General features: G+C 43.3%; 1 protein-coding gene across 9 annotated transcripts; it reads right to left on the minus strand.

Annotated features, from left to right (window-relative positions):
* Positions 1-2928: 2928 nt before the first annotated feature.
* ZNF821 (zinc finger protein 821) lies at positions 2929-21334 on the minus strand. 9 transcript variants are annotated; one of them, XM_047836242.1, is made up of 10 exons: positions 21000-21334; positions 20277-20339; positions 18975-19059; positions 17243-17359; positions 11774-11894; positions 9362-9487; positions 6552-6697; positions 5811-5915; positions 4671-4837; positions 2929-3893 (listed from the first exon to the last, which is right to left on the minus strand). In XM_047836242.1, exons 6-10 carry the CDS (start codon positions 9441-9443, stop codon positions 3239-3241), a joined length of 1155 nt encoding a protein of 384 aa, XP_047692198.1. In that variant the 5' UTR covers positions 9444-9487; positions 11774-11894; positions 17243-17359; positions 18975-19059; positions 20277-20339; positions 21000-21334; the 3' UTR covers positions 2929-3238. The 9 variants fall into 9 exon arrangements, with proteins under 9 accessions (XP_047692198.1, XP_047692193.1, XP_047692195.1 ...); XM_047836237.1 differs by lacking the exon at positions 11774-11894; XM_047836239.1 differs by lacking the exon at positions 11774-11894 and having other exon boundaries at positions 18975-19089.
* Between the last annotated feature and the right edge of the window lie 3390 nt (positions 21335-24724).

A 24724-nucleotide genomic window follows, 5' to 3' on the forward strand; every position in this document is an offset into this window, starting at 1 on the left:
AGCCTTAGATGGTGGCTGCTGGGTGGGGGATAGCTTGTGGGAGAGCTTGTAATATACCAAATTGTTCCCATCTTTATGTGGTGGACTCTGGGCAGATTGTGCAAGCTAGTCCTGAAGCATGGCTGCACGTTCTTTTGGTATGTATTTCAATGATCCAGAAGTCTACCTATACACTTAGATGTTAGCATGATCAATCACAAGGACTTGTAGATATCCTCACTGCTGGCCTTTTCTCCAATTCTTTCCTTTCCTCGGGAATATTGCCAGAAATTGCTGGAATACATCAGCAGCAATCATAACTACTGCTTCTAAATTAGAAAGCTTGCCAGTAGTAGGAGGTGAAACACACATGTTTGTGACTCAGATCAGTTTATTGAGCACTTACTAGGTGCCACAAACTATCCTAAGTTACATTTATTATATTAATATATATTAGCTATTTATTAATAGTCACTTGTTGCTAGTATTTTTATTTTGTGTTTGGGGAAACGAAGACTAAAGTAACTTCCCCCCAAGGTTATAGTTTGTTTTAATATAACTTTTTTAATTTTTTAATGTTTATTTTTGAGAGAGGCCAGTGGGAGAGGGGCAGAGAGGGAGGAAGACAGAATCTGAAGCAGGCTCCAGGCTCTGAGCTATCAGTACAGAGCCCAATGTGGGGCTTGAACTCATGAACTGCAAAATTATGACCTGAGCCAAAGTTGGACGCTTGACTGACTGAGCCACCCAGGCACCCCAAAAGTTACAGATTTTAAAGGGCAGTGCAGAATTTTAAATCCAGGCATGAGATTCCTGAGTTTGTATTAACCACCAGTTTGTTGTGATACTTAGCAGAGATAATCTATATAAAATGCTCAGAATAATCTTTGACACAGAGTGACTACTCAACCATTTTGAAGCATCTCAAGTAAAAGTTCAATATGAATCTTTGTGAGACAGGCACTTGGCTCATTAAGTATTTTCTTTTAAAAGTCCAGTACTTTGAAATAAGTTTATTAAACTTTTTGTGTTCCCCAAACAGAACTATCTCAGCCTGTCTGGTAGGAATTAACCTGTTTGGTGGTGGTGGTTGGGGGGCGGGGGCTGTCAGTTAACACTATTTAATAGCCTTAAACCTATGGAGGTCGGAGAGGAGTCCAAGTTTCCTTGTTATGATATTGGAAGAGGTCCACATTCCTGGCATAGTTATTTTTCTGGCTACAGCTTAACTAGGGCACTTCCTTCTGGACCTCAAGATCTATAATTATCTAAACTGTACACAACCTTTGGTGCAGGCTAAGGAAAGTTCTGTACTTGTTCTGTACCATCACAGACACTTTTAAGAAATGACCTCAGCTCTGGGCTCCTCGGCTTGGCAGACCTACAAAATGGTCATTTTGCTTGGGCTTTGACCACTGTCAACTTCAACTCTCTTCTCACTTTAATTCTGGATTTTTCTCAATGGGTTTTATTCTACCTTGGCTCTGGGGAATAAATAAGAAGATGGATCACTTCTCTCAAACAAGAGTTCCTTGGTACTATAGATCTTAATATTGGAGCTATTTAATTTTTTTGAAATTTTAGATTTTCTTAAATATTTATTTTGAGAGTGAGAGAGACAGAGAGTACATGCACAAGCAGGGGAGGGGCCGAGACAGAGCGAGAATCCCAAGCAGGCTCCACATTGTCAGCACAAGAGCCCAACATGGGGGGTGGATCTCACAAACAATGAGATCATGACCTGAGCTGAAATCAAGAGTTGGACACTGGGGGCTCCTGGGTGGTTCAGTTGGTTGAGCGACTCTTGACTTGGGCTCAGGTCATGATTTCATGGTTTGTAAGATCGAGACCCACATTGGGCGCAATACTGGCAGCACGGAGCCTGCTGGAATTCTCTCTCTCTCTCTCTCTCTCTCTCTCTTTCTCTCTCGCTTTCTCTGCCCTTCTCCCCAGCTCGTGCTCTCTCAAAATAAATAAACTTAAAAAAAAATTTTTTTTAATTACAAATAGAGTTGGATGCTTAACCAAATGAGCCATTCAGGTGCTCCAATATTAGAGCTACTTCTGTGAACATATTCCTCAATAAAGCTGACTGCTGTCTAGGATAGGATTAAAAATTTTTTTTAAGTTTATGGGGCACCTGGGTGGCTCAGTTGGTTAAGTGCCCGACTTTGGCTCAGGTCATGATCTGATTTGTGAGTTCAAGCCCCATGTTGGGCTCTGCTGACAGCTCAGAGCCTGGTGCCTGCTTCGGATTCTTTGTCTCCCTCCCTCTCTGCCCCTCTCCTGCTCATGCTCTTTCTCTCTCTCAAAAATAAATAAACATTAAAAAAAAATTTTAAATCTTTTTTAAGTTTGAGAGAGACAGAGAGAGAGCGTGAGTGGAGGAGAGGCAGAGAGGGAGACCTAGAATCCCAAGCAGGCTCTGCACTAGCCTGTGCAGAGCCTGACATTGGGCTCAATCCCTTGAAATGTGAGGTCATGACCTGAGCCAAAACCAAGAGTTGGACGTTTAACCAACTGAGTCACCCAGGTGCCGCTAGGATAGGATTTTTAAAGTTTGACAAATTGAATTCTGCTGGGAAAAGTAGCCAGCCTGTAGCCTAAATAAATACTGCATCTCTTTAGAAAATGCCAGTTATGAGGAAAGGTGTCTACTTCTGAGTTTGGAAAAAGTACGCTAGGTTTAAATGGCCTTTGGGACTATAGAAGATCTTTGTTAGGCTGTTGGGAATGGACTCTCACAAAGTCAGCAATGGTTCTTTCTTGTCATAGGTATGCCTTATCAGCTTGTAAAGGCCCAAACAAGGGATCTCTGGGCCACCTAAATTGAGGAGCACCCTCCCTTCAGAAGACAATCTGCCAGAAGTCCCTGCCAAAAACTTCCACCCGGGTCTCTCCTACATCACTTCATTTGCTAGAATGAAATGGAGAGAAAAACAGAAAAAGGCCAGTAAAGATAAAATTAATTTATTTGCCCTCACAATTCCGTGGGCCGCACCAGGCCCTGCAGTCCTAGAAGCATGCCCTGCAGCAGTGGGCTGGGGAGTCCAGTTCTCTGGAGTGCCTGCCTACTCCCTTGTCCGGAGCCGTGTTAAGTCGGCTTCTGGCTGATCCCAGCATCCCGCTCCCACATGCAAAGGTACGCAGGTCCACCTGCAGCCAACCCAGGCCTGTCTCTGGCAGTAAGGACAGGGCCCTGTGGGTGGCTACCACACTGACCCCTGGGGACCTGGGTGAGTGAGAGGGCAGGAGGGGTTCAGTGCAGAGAGCTGCTGTTCTGCTCTTCAAAGGCCATCTTGCCCAGGAGCTGGCTGTCCAACTCCACCCCACTCACAGGTAGCTGGAAGAAGTTCATTTCGGCTGCTAAGGCTGCCATGGCAGAAGGGTCCTGGCCAAACTGAGCTCGCAACATCATGTCCATTTTCTCCAGCCTCCTCTTGAGCCGCTTGGCTTCCCGCTCCCGGATGAGCCTGGCCTGCCTCTTCTCTGGGGTTTCATTGGCCCGCTTCAGCCTCATGGCTTCCCGATCCCGCTGCAGCCTGCGTGCCCGCTGCTCATCAGTCTCCTGCATGCGCTGCAGGCGCTTGGCTTCACGGTCCCTCATGCGCCTTACTTCCCGCTCCTCCGGGGTCTCATTGTCCCGCCGGCTTTTCTTGGCCGTGCGCTCTCGTTCCAGCCGCTGCAGCCTTACTTCCAGAGGCTCATTCTGTCGACGTAGGGCCCACTTGCGAACACTGGGGGTCTGTGCTTCCAGGAGCTTACGGTAGGCAGCACAATTGTTGCACACAAGCAGAATTCCAGCAGGGTACACTGGAGGACTGAAGGCAATGTCCTTCCCCTCAGCACTGGAGGGGCCCTCACTATGGGCTGGGGGTAGGGATTCCATATTAAGTACTTCAGGAAGTTTCTCGCTGGAATACAAAAATTTTGGATCGTTAGTGTCTCCTTCTAGTCTAGCTCAGGTATCTAGCTCTGACTTACTCTTGTCCTACCAGACCAGTTACTCCAAGTTCACAACTAGGAGTCAGTTTGAGTACTTGGGAGACCTCTTCTAGCTCTCCGACTCCCCAACTTCTCTGGGCTGGGGGGGTCTATCAAGTTATAAAGCCCACCTGGAGTTGGACACAAAGCCAACGGCCAGGTATCAGCTGGACCCCCACAAATATGCAGTTTTCATTCCAGCTGGCTGGTGGTGTTCCTAAGAGCCAGGCAGGGCAGTCCTCCTGTGGAAGCAGCAGTCCTTGAAGTAGAAGCTGCCTTTAGGGGAGTCCACTGGCTCAGCCCCTCCTGCCTTGGACGACTCTGCATTGTACCCTTGGCAAATGGAACTAGGACACAATTCACATAGTTCCAGTCTTCCTCGGACACAGTGGAGACTGTGTCCTCATATCAGGGGCCTCTTAGCACTTATTCCAGTGAACTTTATTATGAATGTTCTTGGACTTCTCCCCCACCCCTATCTCTTATGAAAATATTATCCTGATAGAGGAAAGAAATGGGAATTCATTTCTCTTTGGGGACATCTAATGGAATGGGCATATTTACTAGCTTCATTACTTTTATTTCCAAGGAGTCAAGGGTCAGTTGCCTTTGCATTACCTATCTCTAGCCTTTGTTTTGATTTGGGAAAGCAGAACCCACACCCAGGAATTTGTTCCCAGACCAAGAGGTTTAGGTGGCCAGCTAACCTGTTAAACGTGGCATGGCTGGTAAAACGGGCTCCACACACAGCACAGTTAGACCTCTGGTCCTCCGAGTGGATTAGGAGGTGACGACCCAAGGACCCTGGGGAACTTAGGGCCCGGCCACAGACAGGACACATATAGCTCTTGGCGCTCACCACTGCTGCAGTGTGCTGCAAAACAGAGCCTTAATCTGTCAACTCATACAACCTTTAAGATAAGTCATACCCACTTAGAAGCTGCTTTCTAAAAAATGTCCCCTTTCCTTAGTCTCAGAACAAGGGATTTGCAACAATTCTCCCCGTTAAGCACCTGGAAAAGTAAGAGTCTTGTGTTAACAGGCCTTTAGAAGGGCCAGGCCATGCCGATTATTGTTCAGATTTCATTAGCTTGAGTTTTGACTATGTTCTGGAACGTGCAGCTGGCCTGATGAACAACAGGGCTCCAGAGCAAGAGACCTCTTCAAAACCTGCAAAGAACTCATGCTTGGGATAATTTCTGTCTGCTTGCCTCACACTGTGCAGACACAAATGCACGGTAAGGAGGCAATGAAGGCCAAGTGTAGAAGCTAGCTAGAAAGACTGGTATCCAAAAGAGATTTTGTCCTGCCTTTTCTTCAATCTTTTCAAAACAATCTTCTAAAGAAATGTGTCTGTTTGTTAACCAACTCCCTTTATAGTAAAGCTCAGGTTGCCATGTGTGCTGATGCCTTTCTAATATAGATCACAAGGCAAAGGTGCTCTGCGATTGGATCATGGAAAAAACAGCACAAAAGCTCGTGTTCTTCCGATCCCTTCATTTACACTTTCTCTAGTATAACAGAAACATTTATGTGAACTCATTTTTTTCTTCTTTAAAACAAAGCCCTCATTATTAATGGATTTTAGCTTCGATTTACCTATATAAATATGCATTAAGTAATTTGGGAAAAAAATTATACTTAAGTTTTCATAGGGTGTCTGCCTGGGAACCGACAACGGTTTTACCCAACATATCCCACTTAGTCTCTAAAATGTTCTGGGGCCTGGAGTGGACTCTTATTGGAAGCACCAGCCCAAGGTTCCTCTGGGAGCTGGAGGCAAAGGCTAACCAATAAACAAGCTGCTGACGCTCGTGTTCTGGAGCAAGTGGCTCCCCAGCCCATACCTGGTACACATGAGCAATCAGCTGCTCGCGGCTCCCACAGTCTAGCTGGCAGAGGGGACACTGGCAGAGTCCAAGTAAGGGGTCAGAATTCAAGTTCCCCGTGACCTGCAATTCAACAAGTAGGCAATTCATTAAGACTGTTTACCACTCTTTTCCCTGCCCCTACTTCTTTTAATAGGGTATCCTGTTAAAAAGAACACAACCTGGTATCACATGTTATTCTTAGGTTTCCACTATGGACTGAAGGAAAAAGTAATAGGGCAAGGGAATAAAACTTGCTCCTATCTTTATTTTCTCCAAGGCTTCCTGCCATGAGGACATAGGGCTGCCCCAGGGACAGCTTCTCTGTTTTTTCCCCTAAGGTTAACTCTCTCGGATTAGCTTCCTTCCGGCTGTCCTTCTTGCAGGAATCGTCAGGAAACAATTTAGTGAGAAGGTGGCACCTCAGGTAACACTCTGACTTAAATTTGCAAGCATATTCGAGAGTACACTTCAGGAAGTCAGCCGACAGTCTTGCAAAAGTGGATATTCCGTCTGGAAAGAAGTGGGGGAGCTGTACCTCAGTTAGTGACATGTGGGTGGACAGGAAAGCTGGTGTGATGAGAGTTGTGTCTGAGGTTTGGGTAAATGGAGCTGTGGAGGAAGACGGGCTTCACATGAAGGTCCAGGAGACCATCAGGCATCAGGGCTGAGCAGAAGGGTCGGGGGGGTTCCTGGACTCAGGAACCATTTGTCACTTGCCTCATGCTCTACCACTTCACTCCCACCAACAGGCTGCTCCACATTTTCTAACTCTTTTTCCACTTTGACCACCCCTCCATCTTCCTCTGATGTGTGGGAAGAGACTTCATCTTGTGTGGTCTCCTCTTCATCACCCTCACTGTCACCTAGAACACACAAATTGGTCACTAGTTCTGATTTTTGCATAAATAGGCCTTGAGTTGCTTTCCACCTTAGAGTTTGTAGCTATAATGAAAACATTTTCAGATCTTCCACAACAGAGTTTATATCAATGAATAGTCTATATAGTTGGATAGTGGATACAAATCATGTTAAGTGAAAGAGCTGCTAGCTCTTACTTATAATGCCATTTGCACACTAAAGAGAAAATCTCAGGCAAAACCATTAGACAATGGTTATTGGGCCCTGTATGTTATCATAAAAATAATTCTTCTTACATGATTCCCAAATACCTCATACTTCAAATCATACCTCCTATGCACCTCACACCATGCTCATTCATTCCCACAACACATCACCTCTGACCTACCCACACTTCTCACTGATTTTATTACTTTTCTCCATAACCCCCTGCGTGATTTTTTCCATGGTATCACATACACTATTCTATTCTGTGTCCCACTAATCTTTTCTCTCCCAAAAAACCCCAAGGCACACAGAGAAACAAGGAGGTTTTTCCTTCCTCTTAATCAATAAAGGAGATAGTAGTCAATTAGTTAAAAATAATGTCTACTTTATAGGGAAAAGTTTGTTCAGTCCAGTGGAAAAAACAGCACAGCAACCAACCTCAGGCCATTTGTTGTGGTACCTGACTCAGTGGGTTCTTACTCTGCTAGTAACTCAGGATTCCAGGCTAAATAAATCCATCGTTTACATTGGTTCTTTGGATTATCTGATGGATAACTGACTGCATTAAGTGGAGGGAACAGGACATTCTTTAGGATGAAATACAATTTCTTATAACTAAAGTAAGAATTGAGTTTATTTTCATTTAGGGGGTAGGATGTGGCTGTGGGGAGGTCTACTTGTGGCTGAGGGGTCTGCAAAATTTTTGTGGGTTGATTTTTGTTCCCTCATTATAAAATACATAGAAAAGAAAAAGATTTTTTAAAAACCATGATAATAATAGGGAGTTTGTTCTGAAAGGGAAAAAAAGTACGAGTACCTTGAAGATCACAAGAGGAAGGGAAGCCAAGCCTAGGGAAGCTGTCAGACTCCAACCCTATCCCAACCACCCTTAGATTCTGGATTCCTGGGCCTGACTATGAGCAAGAGAAATACAGGGTAGACTGTCACCTGTGAGACTCAGCTTTCCTAGTTACAGTGCTTCTTGTCTTCTCTCTACCACCCCTCGTGTAATTTTTAAATCCACCAGTATCTGGCAAAACTGGTTACATTCTTTGTCTTCATAAGAAAATCTAACCACATCATCTGCTAGTAGTTATGTGGGTCTCTGTTAGATACTCTGCTTGGTTGGTGGACTGGATTTGGGCCCTGGAAAGATCTATATCATATGTATGCCTTATTCCCTAGCCCAAAGCTTTTGTGGGCATTTATCTCAACGATGCAGGATTTGAATAGATTAAATCATACCATATTTTCTCACCAGTTTATCCAGAGTACTTGTAAACTTAGTCTAAGACACTACTCTATCAAACACGCTATGTGACTGATCAAAAATCCAAATATAGAATTCCAAAGATTTAAAAAAAAAATAAGTATGCCATCTAGAGGGATGATGCAGCTTTTCCAGAAAGGAAACCTATTAAACTTTTATAGACGTTGCCATTCCTATCCTGTTATTCAAACTGGTGGCTCCCATAGGTTTTCTAAAAATCTTTCGTTTTTTCTGTACCTGAGCAATTAGATGCTAATTTTTTTTTCTAAATTATTAATTTGAGTGAAAACTAGTTCCTAGAAGGCCCCTGAATTCTTTCCCTCTTTGTTATTCTTTAATCCCAAATGTAGAGAAAAATTAAAAATGTCACTCTGAATTGACAGTAATAATATCCAATATCAGATGGATGTGATTAGTAAAGTATGGAAATCATCCTAGGAAATTTGTATTTCAACAAATATATCTCAAAATGTATTTGTTCAGGCAGGTCATGGAACAGATGATCCATCAGGCTCAGTTAGTTACCAATCACTGTCTTTGCCATCTCCTTCCAGGGATCTACTTAGGACTTGGCGTAGAAAGACATTGACTTTAGCACTTTATTGCTTTTCTTAAAAAATTAATTTATTCTTTTAAAAGTAGTCTCTATGCCCACTGTGGGGCTCGGACTGAGATCAAGACTCGCATGCCCTGCAGAGTGAGCCACCCAGGTACCCAGACTTTAGCATTTTATATGATGCATAATCTCATTAGTAAGCAAATCCTCTTGTGTGACATTCAACCTGGGTCCTCAAGCAAAAATTTCATTAATGCCACTCTTATATTTTGTTAACTTTAACTAAATAGATTCTAGGAGACAGGGATTATTTTCATTTCACCTAACCCAGGGACTGCTCCTGTACGAATGATCTCTATACCCCTGAATATCACAGTCATCACAAACCTATCTGTGTATGGCACTGTATCAAGTACTGCAGTCCATGAGTTAAAAAAAAATATAATGCCAAACCTGTCCTCTCTCTGGATAAGCATATGCTCATACACCTTGGAACACCTTTGGGAACACTGAGGATCCACAAATCTCTTTCTTCATGTCTTCCTCCCAACCCCCATGCACAATCCCCAGAGCACACACACTCTGATAATTCTTCTCCCATTGCCCTGAGTCATTACCAGAAGGTGCAGAACTCACTGCTACTGGAGTCCTGATCTCTTAGTTGTTGGATAGCTTGTCGCTGACTGCCAAGGTCTCCAGGAAAATCAGTTTTCATCATCGCCTGGCGGGCTTGCTCTTCTAGCCCAGCAAATACTTGATCCCCTGGTGGTCACAAGGAAAAACAGTCAGGCCACCAGCTAGACAGCATATCCCAGGCAAGCTGGGTGGAAAGTCAGACCATTCAAAGTTGGGAGACAGGCAGGTACCCTATTGTGGGGTCATCCATCTCTTAGCTTGCTGCCTCCTGGAGATTCTGGGCATGGCTACTCTTCCTGGGCAGTGAGCCCGATGCTCTAGAAAGCATCACTTGCTTAAATCCTCCCAATCCTGACTCCTTTCAAAAGGTAATCAATTGCTACTTAACAAATTTAACGTCAGAATATCAATTCCACGGATAACCTACCATCAGGATTGGGGAGACAGAGGCAGAAGAGGCAAAGTGATGGGATAATACAGATACGGCAACAAATGTGGGCACAATCTCTGAATCTTAGCATAGTAACATTATGGCCCTGACTCAGAGTTCATCTCTGACTATAAACAAGTGCTTCAAATAATCCTTCCAAATAACAATCTCTCTAATCTCATCTTTCATCCACTCCTCTTTCGAGAGATACTTTGGAAGTTCTGCCTTGATTTTCTTTGTCTACCAGAATTAGCCACAAGCAAATCAACAACTGGTTGAATAACAGACCAAATGGAGAACAGATAATATATGAACTCATTTTTGCTGAGGAACAAACTTCCTGAAACATACCAACTAATTTGCAAGAAATAATATTTTATCTAGTCTCCCTGGTCGATAAGGTATTTTTTCCTTTTTCTTTTTTCATATGGGGTATCCAGAAGCCCAGGACCGTCCTTGATTATGCATTCATTTGCAATGAACTCTGCCTAGGATCTTTGTGGTTATTGAAGAGTTAATATTTAAGTGCTCTTTTATTTCCAAGAGGCCAGGCATAAGGAGAAAAGAGAATTGGGTTTCTTGAGGTTTCCATTATCTCAGTCAGAGTGGAAACTACAGTTCCCACTCCCAGCCACCAAGAGAGAATAGAAAGCCCTAGTGAAATGTCTGACAACAGGCCAGGCACTTTCTTACTGAAAAGAAAAAAGGAACATAAACAGGTTCAGGTTCCAAGACAGGATACAATGCGGCAGGAGAAATGGTCAGTTGACCTGTGCTATCAGTCCTTGGACGATGAAAGAACTGATGTAAAGGAGGCTTCATGTGATTCACTTTGGCATTTGTTCAGCAAAAATTCAGTGAGCATCTAGATGCTAAGTGCTAAACACTAATAACTACTATTTGGCATATCCTGGTTCCAGGCTCTAAGCTAAGTGCTTTATAGTTGTTGTTGTTGTTGTTTTTAAGTTTATGTATTTATTTTGAGAGAGAGAGAGAGAGAAAGAGAATAAGCAGGGGAGGGGCAGAGAGAGAGGGGGACAGAGGATCTGAAGCAGGTTCTTTGCTGAGAGCAGAGAGCCCAATGAGGGGCTCGAACCCATGAACCATGAGATCATGACCTGAGCCGAAGTCGGACACTTAACCGACTGAGCCACCCAGGTGCCCCAGTGCTTTATAGTTTTTATCTTAATTCTGCAAAACTCTATGTGGTAGGTATTCCTACACATATTTTACTTAAGAGAAAACTCAAGTCTATAGAACAAAGTATTCAAACCCAGGTGTGTACAATTTTAATATCCATATTTTGAAACTGCTTTTTAGCAGTGATGTAAGCAGTTTAAATTTTTTTTTTTAACGTTTATTTATTTTTGAGACAGAGACAGACAGAGCACGAACAGGGGAGGGTCAGAGAGAGGGAGACACAGAATCTGAAACAGGCTCCAGGCTCTGAGCTGTCAGCACAGAGCCCAACACGGGGCTTGAACTCACTGACCGCGAGATCATAACCTGAGCCGAAGTCGGCCACTTAAACGACTGAGCCACCCAGGCACCCCTGATGTAAGCAGTTTAGATAGTTCACCAGAGTTGTGCTGCTGAAAACAAACACTTGTCTCTGTGTGAGAAGAATGGCTCTGATCCTAGTGATAATGTTACCTTCGAACCACAAGAAACTGATGCTACACCTCAAAGATCAAAATAATGTTCTTAGGGCCAGTAAATGACAAAGGGACCCATCATTTTGATGGTTCTGATACCCTATGATGAGTTACCATGCTGGGGCCAGAGTAACTAATACTGTGGCTACTCTGATTGCTACTGGGAATGGGAGTAGAGGTGGCAAGGGTTCAAGTGAACTTCTAGCCACAGAGCACTCAAGTAAAAGAAAAATAAGCTGCCTTAAGTCCATTTCCAAAATATCAAGATCATAAACTGGACATAAATTACTGCAAGGAAGAACAAAAAAAAATTCTGTGTTATAGCACCTTCTCATCCTTCTTTGCAGAAGTAAAATATTTTTCTTCATGGTGGTTCCACTGTAACCACAAGACCATGGCCAACTGGATTAGTTACTGAATTCTTCTGGGTAGATGCATGCTTTTGGACCTGGAAACCGTGGGTAGAAATGGCACTGAGGAACACGTCATGTACCAACATATGATTATCAAAGGGTAGACCACTCTCATCAGTGATACTTCTCATCTCTAAAGAAACCTACCCAGAAAAAAACTGGGTTTATAACATATGAAGAATACACTTTTTCCCCTCTTAATAGGTAATTGCATTGCATTAGTAGAAGGGCATCTAAAAGGATAAATACCTCTCAAGATCTACCAGTGATTCAGTTTAGACCCACCAACTTGAGCTGAAAATTTTTGTCTATTGATATTGTCTAAATATTTGGGCCTTCACGGAACAGAGAAGAGTTAATTCCATACAACGTCTTTATCTAGGACTTTTGCTGGCAATCTCACTTAGGATAGTTAGAATACATTAATTGTCATTCCCTTTTGGCAGTTTGGTTCTATTCCTGACTCCTGGAAAAGGCTAAGGTAAACTTTATTCCTTAGGGCCATTCTTATCTTAAACATTGACAGAAAGTAAAATATATAAAAACCATTAAAAAAGCGATTTGGGCATATCATGATCTTCCAGTAGGCCCTATATACCTAAGCTGTAAATCTGACTGCCCAGAATTATCCTTTCATAAAAAGGTAGTGATATCTGCTAAAATTATGTCATAGTAACTCAAATATAATGTGATCCATAGAAATACTGGCACTTGAGAAATGTTATACAACAGCCTGCTTTTCTTTTTTTTTTTATTAAAAAAATGTTTTTAACGTTTATTCATTTTTGAGAGATACAGCATGAGTGGGGGAGGGACAGAGAGAGAGGGAGACACAGAATTGGAAATTTGTCTGCTTTTCTAATGCAGAATTACTATTTCCTTCTATCTTGAAACTATTGGAATAGGTTAAAAAAACACTCAGGTCTCTAGATATTAATGTAGGGCAACCATCTTATTTAACATGGGTATTTATTTGTCTATTAATAGTTAAGAACAAGTAATCTAAGCTCTACAGTAAAAAACAAGGTGCTACCTCTTCTTTTTTTTGGTATGAAATCAAGATACTGTTTGTCTGATTTGGCTAAGGTGTTCCAGACTAGACAAGAACAAGGCCATCCAAGCAAGTCTGTAGAACAGAGGAGAAGCCTGGGATAAAAGTTACTAGAAAGGCAAAGATTTTACAATTCTCTTTCTTGAGTCATTGGTGCAATTAAACACATGCAATTTCTGGCTGACTGAAATTAAAGAAAGCAAAGCAGCTGAAAAATATTCCAACAGAGCAGAAGTCAAATGCAGAAAAAATGAGCTAGTCTTGGGAGTGAGGGGCTTAGGATTCCATTCCAGCTGACAGTTTCTGTGACCCAAGGTGCTACCACAGGCCGGGAACATAGCCATTTACTTCACAAGGATGTTGACAGAATGAACGAGGACAAAACAAGTTGCGTTTTTTGGAAGAGAAGGCACTTTAAAGGCTTTTTTTCCTACTTCTCTGTAAAAGCTGAGAAGCTTTTATTGAAATTCAAAGTTTTTAGTCTTGTATGTACTTTTCAATCTGAAAACAAAAGCCTCTGAAGAAAGAGTTCTCCTTTTCTTAGTGGTTTGCTTGGCATAAACACATCAAATGAGAGTGTACAAGGGACTCTATTTTCAACCTCTCTAGAAAACAGCTGACAGAAACTTGTACTCAGAAGGAGGTGAGATGAGGAAGGAGGGGCAGAGGAAGGTCTAATACCCCTCAGCAGTTTCTCTGAAACCAATAATTCTGGGCTTTTATTCCAAAAGCTCTGTATCAAATCTATTAATGAACTGAGCAAACCACAAGAGTACGTGTGGATGTTTCTGGGGAAAGGAGAGATCATGATGGTAATTCAGATACAGAGACAGTCCTGAGGAAAGCCAAGTAAATGCCAGTGCATCCTGGCCACTGGCTTCTCAAGTGGATGTGATAAATGCTGCCAGGCTACAGCAATGGGATTCTTCCTTCCTTCCTTCCTTCCTTCCTTCCTTCCTTCCTTCCTTTTTTACGTTTATTTATTTGGGGTGTGGGGGGCAGAGAGGGAGAGAGAGAATCCCATGCAGGGTCCACAAAGTCACTGCAGAGTCTGACATGGGGCTTGAACCCACAAACCATGAGATCATGAACTGAACTGAAATCTAGAGTCGAAAGCTTAACGGACTGAGCCACCCAGGCACCCCTACAGCAGTGGGATTCTTAATATACTCTTTTAGGTGGGCTCTGAGTTTCATGACTCAATCTTCTTCCCAGAAGGCAGATGTAATGGAGCTCAGCCATTACTCAAGTGCCGACTGGCTTTAACATTTCAGCAGAGCTTCTGCGGACATTCTTGCCTCCCAGACCTTGAGTCCATTCCACTTATTTTAAATAGATAAGCAGCATTAAATTCAATACATTTGATTGGTTCCATTTCACTGCAAGGGAACAGGAGACTCAAGCGGGCAGAAGACTAAAACTACCTATTTCTACCTGCCACTTTTGTCATGGGCAAGGAGAAAATGCTGTTTTTAAAAAGGCAGGATCCGCTTCAGTCCCCAAACAGTAAATAAGCACAAAGTCCTGAGACACCAGCAAATCTCAGTGTCTTTTCTTCTTTAGTCAAGCTCAGTCTATTACCTGAGAAGCCTTCATGGTTCCCCATCCAAATACATCTCCGAAAACAGTCCCTCCCTGGGGGTCTGCTTTTTAGTTGCAGCTGAACATTTCTGTTCATGGCCCTCATAACGGTCACTTCCTCAGAGCCCACACAGCCCCACCCATTCCACCACAATATGATATTGACTCGGCTCTGGAAACTGCATTTCTGCAGCTGTGGATGTGTAATACTCTCTTATCTTCTCCATGGCCTGTTTGTCCATCTGTTTTCTGACCCAATACCAACTCACCCTGGGTTCAACTATGGTGGGAGGAGATTCAGCTGATGGATATACGCTACATGGACACAGGCAAAGGCCATACAAGCCTAGCTTCCCTTGGCCTTATCACAATCAGGCCATCATTCCCTGCCACCTACTCTCCTTAAATCTAACCAAGTCTCTTTGGACAGATGGCTTAAAAAAAAATTTTTTTTTAATGTTTATTTTTAAGAGAGAGAGAGAGAGAGAGAGAGAGAGAGAGAGAGAGAGAGACAGACAGAGCATGAGCGGGGGAAGGGCAGAGAGCAAGGGAGACACAGAATCTGAAGCAGGCTCCAGGCTCTGAACTGTCAGCACAGAGCCCGACATGGGGCTCAAGCCCACAAACGGTGAGATCATGACCTGAGACAAAGTCGGACGCTCAACTGACTGAGCCACCCAGGTGCCCTGGACAGACGGCTTTTTTAAATAAACACCCAACTCCTATGACCGCCTTATTTGTGAACCCATCTACTAAGAATACCTTTCCTTCCCTGCCGTCTTGGGGTCACATCTGTGTCTTTTACTGATACTTGTTTTCAATCAGAGAGGAGAAGACAACCCTCCTAAACCTCTGTGTTGGATCAAGAGATGTCTCTCTTGACAATCTTCACATTCAGGCCCACTACATTTTATTGTTGTAGCATCAATTTCTAAACCCTTCCTAAACCACTCACTCACCTTTATATTAAGCAGACTTCCACATCCACCTATTCCAGAACATACTCCTAGAAGCATCCAACTTGTTCTCTTCTACAACTTTTCCAGGAGTTAAGTTGAAGAATTAATTGTAAATGAAGGTGTGCCTCCCTAATCTCATTAACTTATAAAATATTCAAGTCCACCTAATTCCTCTGTTCCTACTATTTCTTCTCTCACTCTTGAAATTACCCAATAAGATAAGGTACAGAGTGCCTGGTATGCAGGATATTTTTAATGAACTTTAGTCTTCTTATCTTAACTTTTTGACGAATCTACCGTCTCATATGTAGAAGAGCGTTTTCCTTCAAAATAACCGTTATGTATTATTTCACTGAATTCTCTTCGGATGCTGCTGTACTTTATTTGGTCAGTCCTCAATAATAAAAGGTGCTATGTGACTCTTTTTTAAACATTTGGGGGGCGCCTGGGTGGCTCAGTCGGTTAAGCGTCCGACTTCGGCTCAGGTCATGATCTCGCAGTTCGTGAGTTCAAGCCCCGCATCGGGCTCTGTGCTGATGGCTCAGAGCCTGGAGCCTGTTTCAGATTCTGTGTCTCCCTCTCTCTCTGACCCTCCCCCATTCATGCTCCGTCTCTCTCTGTCTCAAAAATAAATAAAGGTTAAAAACAATTTTTTTTTTAAATAAAAATAAATAAATAAACATTTGGGTGAGGATGCTTATCTTCCCAGATCATAGGAAACAGGTCAATTATATAAAATCTGCATTTTATATAATTATATATAGATATATTTATATTTATATTTATATATAGATATATTAAATGTTAATTTAAAAGGCACTTTGAACATCCTTTATAAGCAGTGCTAGAAGTAAAGAGGAATAGCAAGAAATATAAATGGGACATAGTCTCTGCCCTCTAGAATTTTACAGTCTAATTACTGAAATAAAACATACATACATACAAAACTGCTGAGAAACAATGCAAGGCAATAATGCATACCTAGTTTTCCTGTTACTAGTCTTTCTCTCATGTGATCCATCACACAAACTGCTTCGTAGTCCTGACACACTGCATTCTAAATGACCCTCCCCTTCTCTGCCTGAAAACCCTTAGTAGCTCCTTATAGTCCACAGTATGAAGTATGAACTTGGCCTGAGTTAAACATCTCCAAACTCATGTCCCAGAATATCTGGATAAATATAACGTCTGCTTCATACAAAGTCTCCTTATCCCCTGAACATGTGCTTTCCTTCTTTTATCTTTGCTCACATAATTTTCCCTACCTGATTTTACCTCTTCCTTCTTCCTTTTTTAAAAATCCACTTCCTACCTTCTAAGGCCCAGTTTAAGCTCACAGTCTAGGGCCTTTTCCATGAAGCATTCCCTTGCTACTTCAGTCTATGGAACTCCTTCCTCTTCTGTAGTACACACAGTCTTAGCATCCCTATATGGCACTCAGCATATACTATCTTGTGTTTTTAGATATTATTTTATGTATCTGTGGCTCCACTATAGTCTTATATATCCTTATGCTGTTTTACAGTCCTGGCATCTAGCACAAGGCTTTGCACAGATATCCTATAAATGTCTGTTAATGTGAATACTAAGGATGAATCAAGTGCACTTACTCCTAAGACAGGTTTCTAATACTTCCTCCAGCAACCAGACACACTTTAAACCCATCACGTTCAACCTCTTTAACCCTTTTTTCCTACACAAATTAGTGTAAGCATCTCACCTAAATTGAGATTACTCTTTCATTTCAACCCTCAATGTTCCCAGGTTCCAGAAGACAAAACCCAATACTCACAGTGAACTTTATTTGGATTTGTCTGTTTCCGACGGGACATGTTTTCCTGATCCAAAAGTTCTGGCCTTTCCCAGTTTCACAACTGGATATGTTACTACTTCCTTGCAGGGTGCTGACCTACAATAAAAAACATATTGTTACCACGTGCCATTTTTCCCAGAAATTAGACAAAATTAAAGATAAAAAGACTTTTAAAAAAGTTATTGAGCATATAAAACTCACCAGTTATAAATAATTGAACTAATTAAAGAAAGAAAGAAATGGGGGCACCTGGGTGGCTTAGTTGGTTAAGCATCCAACTTGGGCTCAAGTCATTATCTCACAGTTCGTGAGTTCAAGCCCCGCATTTGGTTGTATGCTGACAATGCGGAGCCTGCTTGGGATTCTTCCTTTCTCCCTCTCTCTCTACCCCTTCCCCACTCGTGCTTTTTCTCTCACTCAAAATAAATAAATAAACTTAAGGAAAGAAAGAAAGAAAGAAAGAAAGAAAGAAAGAAAGAAAGAAAGAAATTTCTAGCACAACATCCAGGTCCCAAGAAGTTTAAGAAGGGACTCCTTCAAAGGATTTAGAGAATTCTATTCTAAATCTATCTGTGGAATCCAGAACACTGTTAAGTGATCATGATCAAGGTCACCGGATAGAAAAGGAAGCAAAACACTTAGGTAACAGTTTTAGAAGCACTGCAGGTTCAAATGGATAACCCCCATGAATGTAAAAGGAAGCAGATGGAAGCTAAAGAGGGTGGCAGCTCACATGTTACACACCCACTGGAAGTCAAGCCCTGCAATCTGCACAAATGGGAACCTCCAGATGTTTTTTCAAGAAGTTATCTTGCCTGGAGGTGACAAAGCACCACATCCCTGCGAGACAGGAAACATCTCAAAACTTTTAGGCATCTATAAATGAAATCAGCACAGGAAATAGAGCCTCTACCTAGCGAGGTAGGCACAGTGCTAGGCACTGTGGATGACAGGGCACTGAATCAAATCAGGCTTCCAATGTTGAAGATGAGCTCTCACCAGAAGAGCCAGATGCTATCCACACTGTTGAGTATTAATTCAACATTCCAGTGTGGAATATCAACCTGGCCCTGCTCACATGCTCTGGAGTGGCAAAGTTAATAACTTTAGTGCCTCTTTTTAATCCAGCCTCTGTGTAGCAAAGAGATCAGTGGGAAGAACAAAGAGAAAAGCTCACCAAAGGAGACGTGCTGCAGAGACCTGCATCTGCTTCCCTGAAACTGGAGGGAACAGATACATAAGCCTGGAGGTTCCTGGTTAGTTTCTAAGAAAGACTTTCCCAGCAGTAAGTGTTGTTAAAGAGTCTGAAATGGATTAGTAGTGAAAACTGAAATTTTCTATGAAAGGCACAGTGAAGTTGTATGGAAACCAATTTGACAATAAATTTCATATATTGAAAAAAATAAAAATAAAAATAATTTAAAAAAAGGCACAGTGAATAAACAGATTAAAAAAAGAGATTCTCTTCCCTACCAAGGACAAGAATATGGATTTGGTCACCCTCTAAGTTTTCTTTCACTTCCTGCCCTTTCAAATTGTACTTATACTGAATAAGCAAGTAGTTTAATGCCTTAAGAGGCATTCTGAGAGGCTACTGCTAGCTATACTCTGCACTCCAGTTAGTGAAGACTCATCTCTTGTTATGCCAACTAACTCCTCCATGTAGCTAGAAAGGATCTCAGACCTGTAATCAGATCCTGCCTCCCCTTACCAAAAGAAAGAAACCGCAAATGGCAAAGACAGGCCTCCACAGGAAGTGGCAAAGGAAGCAGCTTTCAGGCAGTCTTCTATCATATCTGCATATCAAACACAGTTCTTTTTCAGACCTTTAATTAAAACAACAACAACAAAAAACCAGCTTCAAATGTATACAGTAAAATCAATTTTAACTAGTTAGAGGGCACTTTCTGTGAGCTAATGCTAATGGTATGTATTCTCTGTTCTAAGTTTTGTTTGCATAGATCATTTCTTTCCAATCAAGTAGTTATTAGCATAAGCAGTGAAGGAATATTCACTTTGGGTCTTTTCCTGTGGAATCATAAAAGGAAAGTTGAATGAAATGCACATTATCATTTTCTCCCAACATTTGTAGAGCTACACCTCTCTATTATATAAGGGAAAATGAAATATTAACTAATCTTTAAATTTTCTCCTAATCAAGATCAGAAATTGAAACTGTGTGATAAAGGTAATGAAGATCCTTCTGAACGAAGGCCAAATAATTTGAGACATGCTCAATTCAGATCATCTTGGTGAGGCAACAGTTCAATACTGAAGCTACAAGTCAGAAATAGAGATGAGCATCTGCATATTGAAATAGGCAGTATCCCCTGCATCTCACAATCCTCCTAGCGGCCAAATGGGGAACTGACCAGATGGTACCCAATGGGACTTCACACCTGAGGGATTACGTGGGGGAGGGGGGGGGGGATAAGCAAATACCCTCCTCTACCTCAAAAAAAAAAAAATAAAAGTCAGTGGGTCGTGGACTCAATAAGGAAATAAATAAGAAAAGACATATATACATACATACATAAATGGCAATATAAGTGCATTCTTGACTACATAGCAAGATCTCAGAGGTTAGACGACCGTTTTATAGGTCATAAAAGGTAATAAAATTCATAGACGCGTTGCCCTAAAGATCATGCATTCAGTTCTTCTTTTAATACTGCCTTAGTTCCCAAGACTGAATCTGAAACTAACACAAAAATGTAAATGGAGAGCCGCCTGAACATCACCACCATCTGGAAGAAAAAACGTAATGGGAAGAAAGTAAACGGTGAGGTTCAGGTTTACAAGGGATTCTACGTAAAAAGGAAGGAAGCTTTGCCTTTAGAACGAGGTTAAGAGTCCTTTGGAGGGAGGCCAACATCGCCCCTTAACATTGTCCCTGCTCTCCCACAGGTGTTAGGTTGCAGCTTTCAGGACACACCACAGACTTTAGCATGGGGGAAAAAAACAAAAAGAGCAGGTGAAATCCAAGCTTTATGAAAAGAGGGTGCACTCCCACCTCCAGCTCTGGTGCAGTTCCCACGGAGCAAAGTAAACTCGCCCGAATCCCAGTGATTTGTATCTGCCAAAAAGGAGAGGACGAGAAAGCTGGTCACGTAGCTGCCTCACTGTTCACCCTGTTCCCACTTTCTTTGGTCTGGAGAAGGTGTACAATCAGCCGAGATGGTCCCTCTGGCTTCGATCTTCTGAGCACAGGTAGATACCCAGGAATTACCGACAAAAGCCAGAGGTCTTCCGAGGCGGCTCAGACAAACCCTCAGACGACACAGTCTTCTCAGAAATCTAAATTTAGAAGCCGTTCTGCGAGACCGCGACGCGGGACTGACACCCGGGTCTGCACTCCCACGCCCATCCTCCTCCTCCCCCGGCTCCACCCCAGCCTGTCAGACGCCGGGGCCGCCCCGGTAGTGCCCGGCCCAGCCCGACCTGGGCCCACCGCGGGAGGGCGGCGGCGCGGACGCCCCTCCCGCGCCCGAGACCGCCAGAGGGACTGAAAGAGGAACGGACCGTGGGGAGCCAGCCGGGTCCGGCCTCGCCTGGGGAACCCAGCGCAGGGGGAGCGTCGGAGCCTGGGCTACCCCCGCCCTCCGGCCAGAGCGAGCACCAAGCCCCCTCCCCAGACACAGACAAAAGGACCGACAGCGGGCGAACAAGGGAGACAGCGGGGAGCCCCTGCATCCTCAGCCTAGCCCCGGAGGAAAGAAGACGGGGGTCTTTTTACCCGGAGCCTCGGCGCACCGCGGCGCGCCGCGTCCCTGGGCCCCGCCTCCGGACAGACGGACCGCCGGACAATGGGCCCCGGGCCGCAGCTCGGGCCGGCTGGGCCGGGGCTCTCCGGGACTGAGCCCCGGCAGGCGGAGGGCGGTTTCGGGCCGAGCCGGTGGCGGGGAGCCGAGGGGCGGCGCTGCAGACGGACAAAGCCAACGGCAGACAGACAGACGGAGGGGGAAAAGATGGCGACGCGGGCGGCGGGAGCGCGCTGCTCGCGCACCCGCAGTGAGTGGGGCGCGTGCACGAGCCTCTCCTCTCTCCCTCCCCCCTTCTCCGACTTGGTCCCCCTCCCCGCTCCCCAGGCGCGCGCCCGGCGGTGTGGGCGGGGCTTGAGGAGAGGGGGGTCTGGAGAGGTGGGACTAAAGGAGCATCCAATCACAGACTTTGGAGGGGGGCCTCGCCTCCATCCTCGCGCCCCGGAGACCACCCAGCCTCGCCCCCTCTTTGGTCTTTCTTCAGCCCCGTCAGCACCCCCCAGCAACCTAACCTTTCCTGGACCTGTGGACTCCACCCTGACAGTCAGCTCCGATCCTGGTTTCTTACCTCACCTTTGAATTCAGCCACAAAACCCACATCCCCCAACCACAGCTCCACCGCAGGCTCCCCCTCTGCTTAGCCCAACCTTAGTCTCTCCCCCAACCCAAACCCTCTTCTCTTGCTTTCCCCGACGCTTCACGGTTTCTTCGTCCGCCTAGACATTTAATGTGTACCCAGACTTAGGGGCCACAGGCCTTTGTAGGGGGGGCCACGTTCTGCTGTCCGAACTTCAGAGGAGAAAAATCTTTAGACTTCAGGAAAATCTTTAGATTTATTTTAGGCATTTAAGTCTCCAACATGCTTCTTAACTAGTAAAATAACAGTAGCTGTAGACCTAGGGGCATAGGATATAGAATAGCACAGGATATAGAATAGAGTAACTTTGGCACTGTTACCACTTAAGGGGCATTTGAGGCAATAGAAAGTGGTTAGATTCACTTCCTAGTAAGACACCTCCTTCCCTTGTCATCATCCCTGCTTCTTCACTACTTTGTTTCCTTCCTCTTATTCTGTCTTCTTGTAGAACGCCTAAGCTTGCCTCTGACAGAGCTTACTTGAAGTAGGGAATGCGGTGAAAAGCAGATGGGATCTGGTAAGAGCAGATCTAGCCTGGAGTCCCAGCTCTGCCACTGACCAGCCTGGTGGCTTTGGACAAGTCCCTATTCTGAACCTCTGCTTCCTGAAATGTAAAATGGATAATAAGGTAATAATTCCTAACCTCTATTCTCATAGGGTTGTTGTAATCATAGGATTAAGTAAAATGAAGATATGAAAGTATTGTGTAAGTAGTTCTTGTGCTTCCTGGCCCCCGGAAGGCAGCAGAGCTAATGTTTTTAAAGCAACAAGGCCTGGTATTTGCATAAAGGACTCTTGCAAAATGTTCTTCCCATAAATCTCCAGTGAGATGATATCATTGTCTGCATCTTGTGTTTAATGTGAGAGAATGGCTGTATTGAAAGAACTTCGTACTTCACAAGTGTGTAGTAAATAGTTTCGTTCATTCATTTATTGTGGCTGGGATATTTAAGTAGAAATTATTCTTTAATTTCATTTAAGGGGACATTTTAATTCCTAAGTAGCCAGAAAATGGAATATTCTCGTCTAACCAGAAGGTTTTTAGACAGTTTCATATCAGAATGCAAGCTGAAGGAATGCCTGGGTGGCTCAGTTGGTCAAGCATCTGACTCCTGATTTCAGCTCAGGTCATGATCTCACCGTTCATGAGTTCAAGCCCTGCATTGGACTCTGAGCTGACAGCACAGAACCTGCTTGAGATTCTCTCTCTGCCCCTCCCCTCCTTCTCTCTCTCTCCAAAAAAAAAAAAAAAAAAAAAAGTGCAAACTGGAATAAATTACACTACTAGGTATTTACCCAAGGGTTACAAAAACATTAATTCAAAGAAATACATGCATCCCAATGTTTTTAGGAGCATTATCAACAATGGCCAAATTATCGAAAGAGCCCAAATGACCATTGACTAATGAATGGATAAAGAAGATATAGTATATATATATATATATATATATATACACACACACACACACACACACACACACACACACACACACACAAACAATGGAATATTACTCAGCCATCAAAAAATAGTGAAATCTTGCCATTTGCAATGACATTGATGGAGCTAGAGAGTATTAGGCTAAGTGAAATAAGTCAGAGAAAGACAAATACCATATGATTTCATTCTCATGTAGAATTTAAGAAAGAAAACAAATAAACATGGGGAGGAGAGAGACAAAGCATAAAACAGACTCTTAACTATGTAGAGAAGAAACTGATGGTTACTGGAGGAGAGGTGGGTGAAGGGATAGGTTAAATAGGTGATGGGTATTAAGGAGGGCACTTGTGATGAGCACCAGATGTTGTATGTAAGTGTTGAAGCACTAAATTCTACACCTGAAACTAACATGTGCACTAATTAGAATTTAAATAAAAACTTGAGGAAAAAAAGAATGCAAGCTGGAATATACACTGGCTTTTATACTTAACAGTAATTCCTGATGAGCTGAGACTGAGAGATGCAAATATAGCTTTATTATGTCACTCTAAAGCTGACATAGATGATATTTTCTTTAAAAAAAATTTTTTTTAACGTTTTTATTTATTTTTGAGACAGAGAGAGACAGAGCATGAACAGGGGAGGGTCAGGGAGAGGGAGACACAGAATCTGAAACAGGCTCCAGGCTCTGAGCTGTCAGCACAGAGCCCGACGCGGGGCTCGAATCCACGGACCGTGAGATCATGACCTGAGCCGAAGTGGGCCGCTTAACCGACTAAGCCACCCAGGCGCCCCAATGATTTTTTCTTTTAAAAAATGTTTATTAAAAAATGTTTTTTAATAAAATGCTTATTGGGGTACCTGGGTGGCTCAGTTGGTTAAGCACCTGACTTTGCTTCAGGTCATGACCTTGCAGTTGTGAGTTTGAGCCCCCTACATGGGGCTCCACACTGACAATGCAAAGTCTGCTTGTGATTCTCCTTCTCTGTCCCTCTTTCTCTCCGCTCCTCCCTGACTTGTGCTCTCTCTCTCTCTTGCTCTCTCTCAAAATAAATAAATAAACTTTAAAAATATTTATTTTGAGTGAAAGTGAGAGAGAGAGCAAGGAGGGGCATAGAGAGAGAGAATCCCAAGCAGGCTCTGTGCTGATAGCTCCTCAATGCAGGGCTCAATCCCATGAATGTGAGCTCATGACCTGAGCTGAAATCAAGAGTCGGAAGCTTAACCCACTGAGCCACCCAGGCACCACAACATAGATGATGTTTTCAACATGAAAAAAGCAAGGAGATAAAACATTAGGAGAAAGCCTCCAGTGAAATTTCTTGGCCTCATCATTAAGTTAGTATGTGAAGCTGGACAGCTTGTTCTGATTCCTTGAGCTGCAAATAAAATAGGATCATAATGCTATTCTTATAACCCCCCTGTGTCTCTGATGTGGTGTGACTCAGGGTTATAATCAAATAAGGGAAAAATTACTAAATAAGGAATTAGTTTCTTTTTCCTCTGTTCTCACCTAAATTTGTGTATCTAGAAGTCTTTTTCATTAATCATTTTCAGCTTCATTTTTTACTTCTATTTTCCCAATCAACACACAGAGCTGTGCTATTCTTTTGCCATTTCAACCC

This window comes from Prionailurus viverrinus, chromosome E2 (assembly GCF_022837055.1).
Source record: "Prionailurus viverrinus isolate Anna chromosome E2, UM_Priviv_1.0, whole genome shotgun sequence".
Taxonomy (NCBI): Eukaryota; Metazoa; Chordata; class Mammalia; order Carnivora; family Felidae; genus Prionailurus; species Prionailurus viverrinus.

What these genes read in the sequence shown, in the direction of transcription:
- ZNF821 (XM_047836238.1), bottom strand. Translation starts at nt 17,282, where the DNA reads ATGTCCCGTCGGAAACAGACAAATCCAAATAAAGTTCACT. An exon ending in GTGAAGTGGTAGAGCATGAG is followed by an intron (nt 5,916 to 6,551) that starts GCAAGTGACAAA and finishes GTTGAATTGCAG; the next exon opens with GTCACGGGGAACTTGAATTC. An exon ending in TGATTGCTCATGTGTACCAG is followed by an intron (nt 4,838 to 5,810) that starts GTATGGGCTGGG and finishes TCTGTTTTGCAG; the next exon opens with CACACTGCAGCAGTGGTGAG.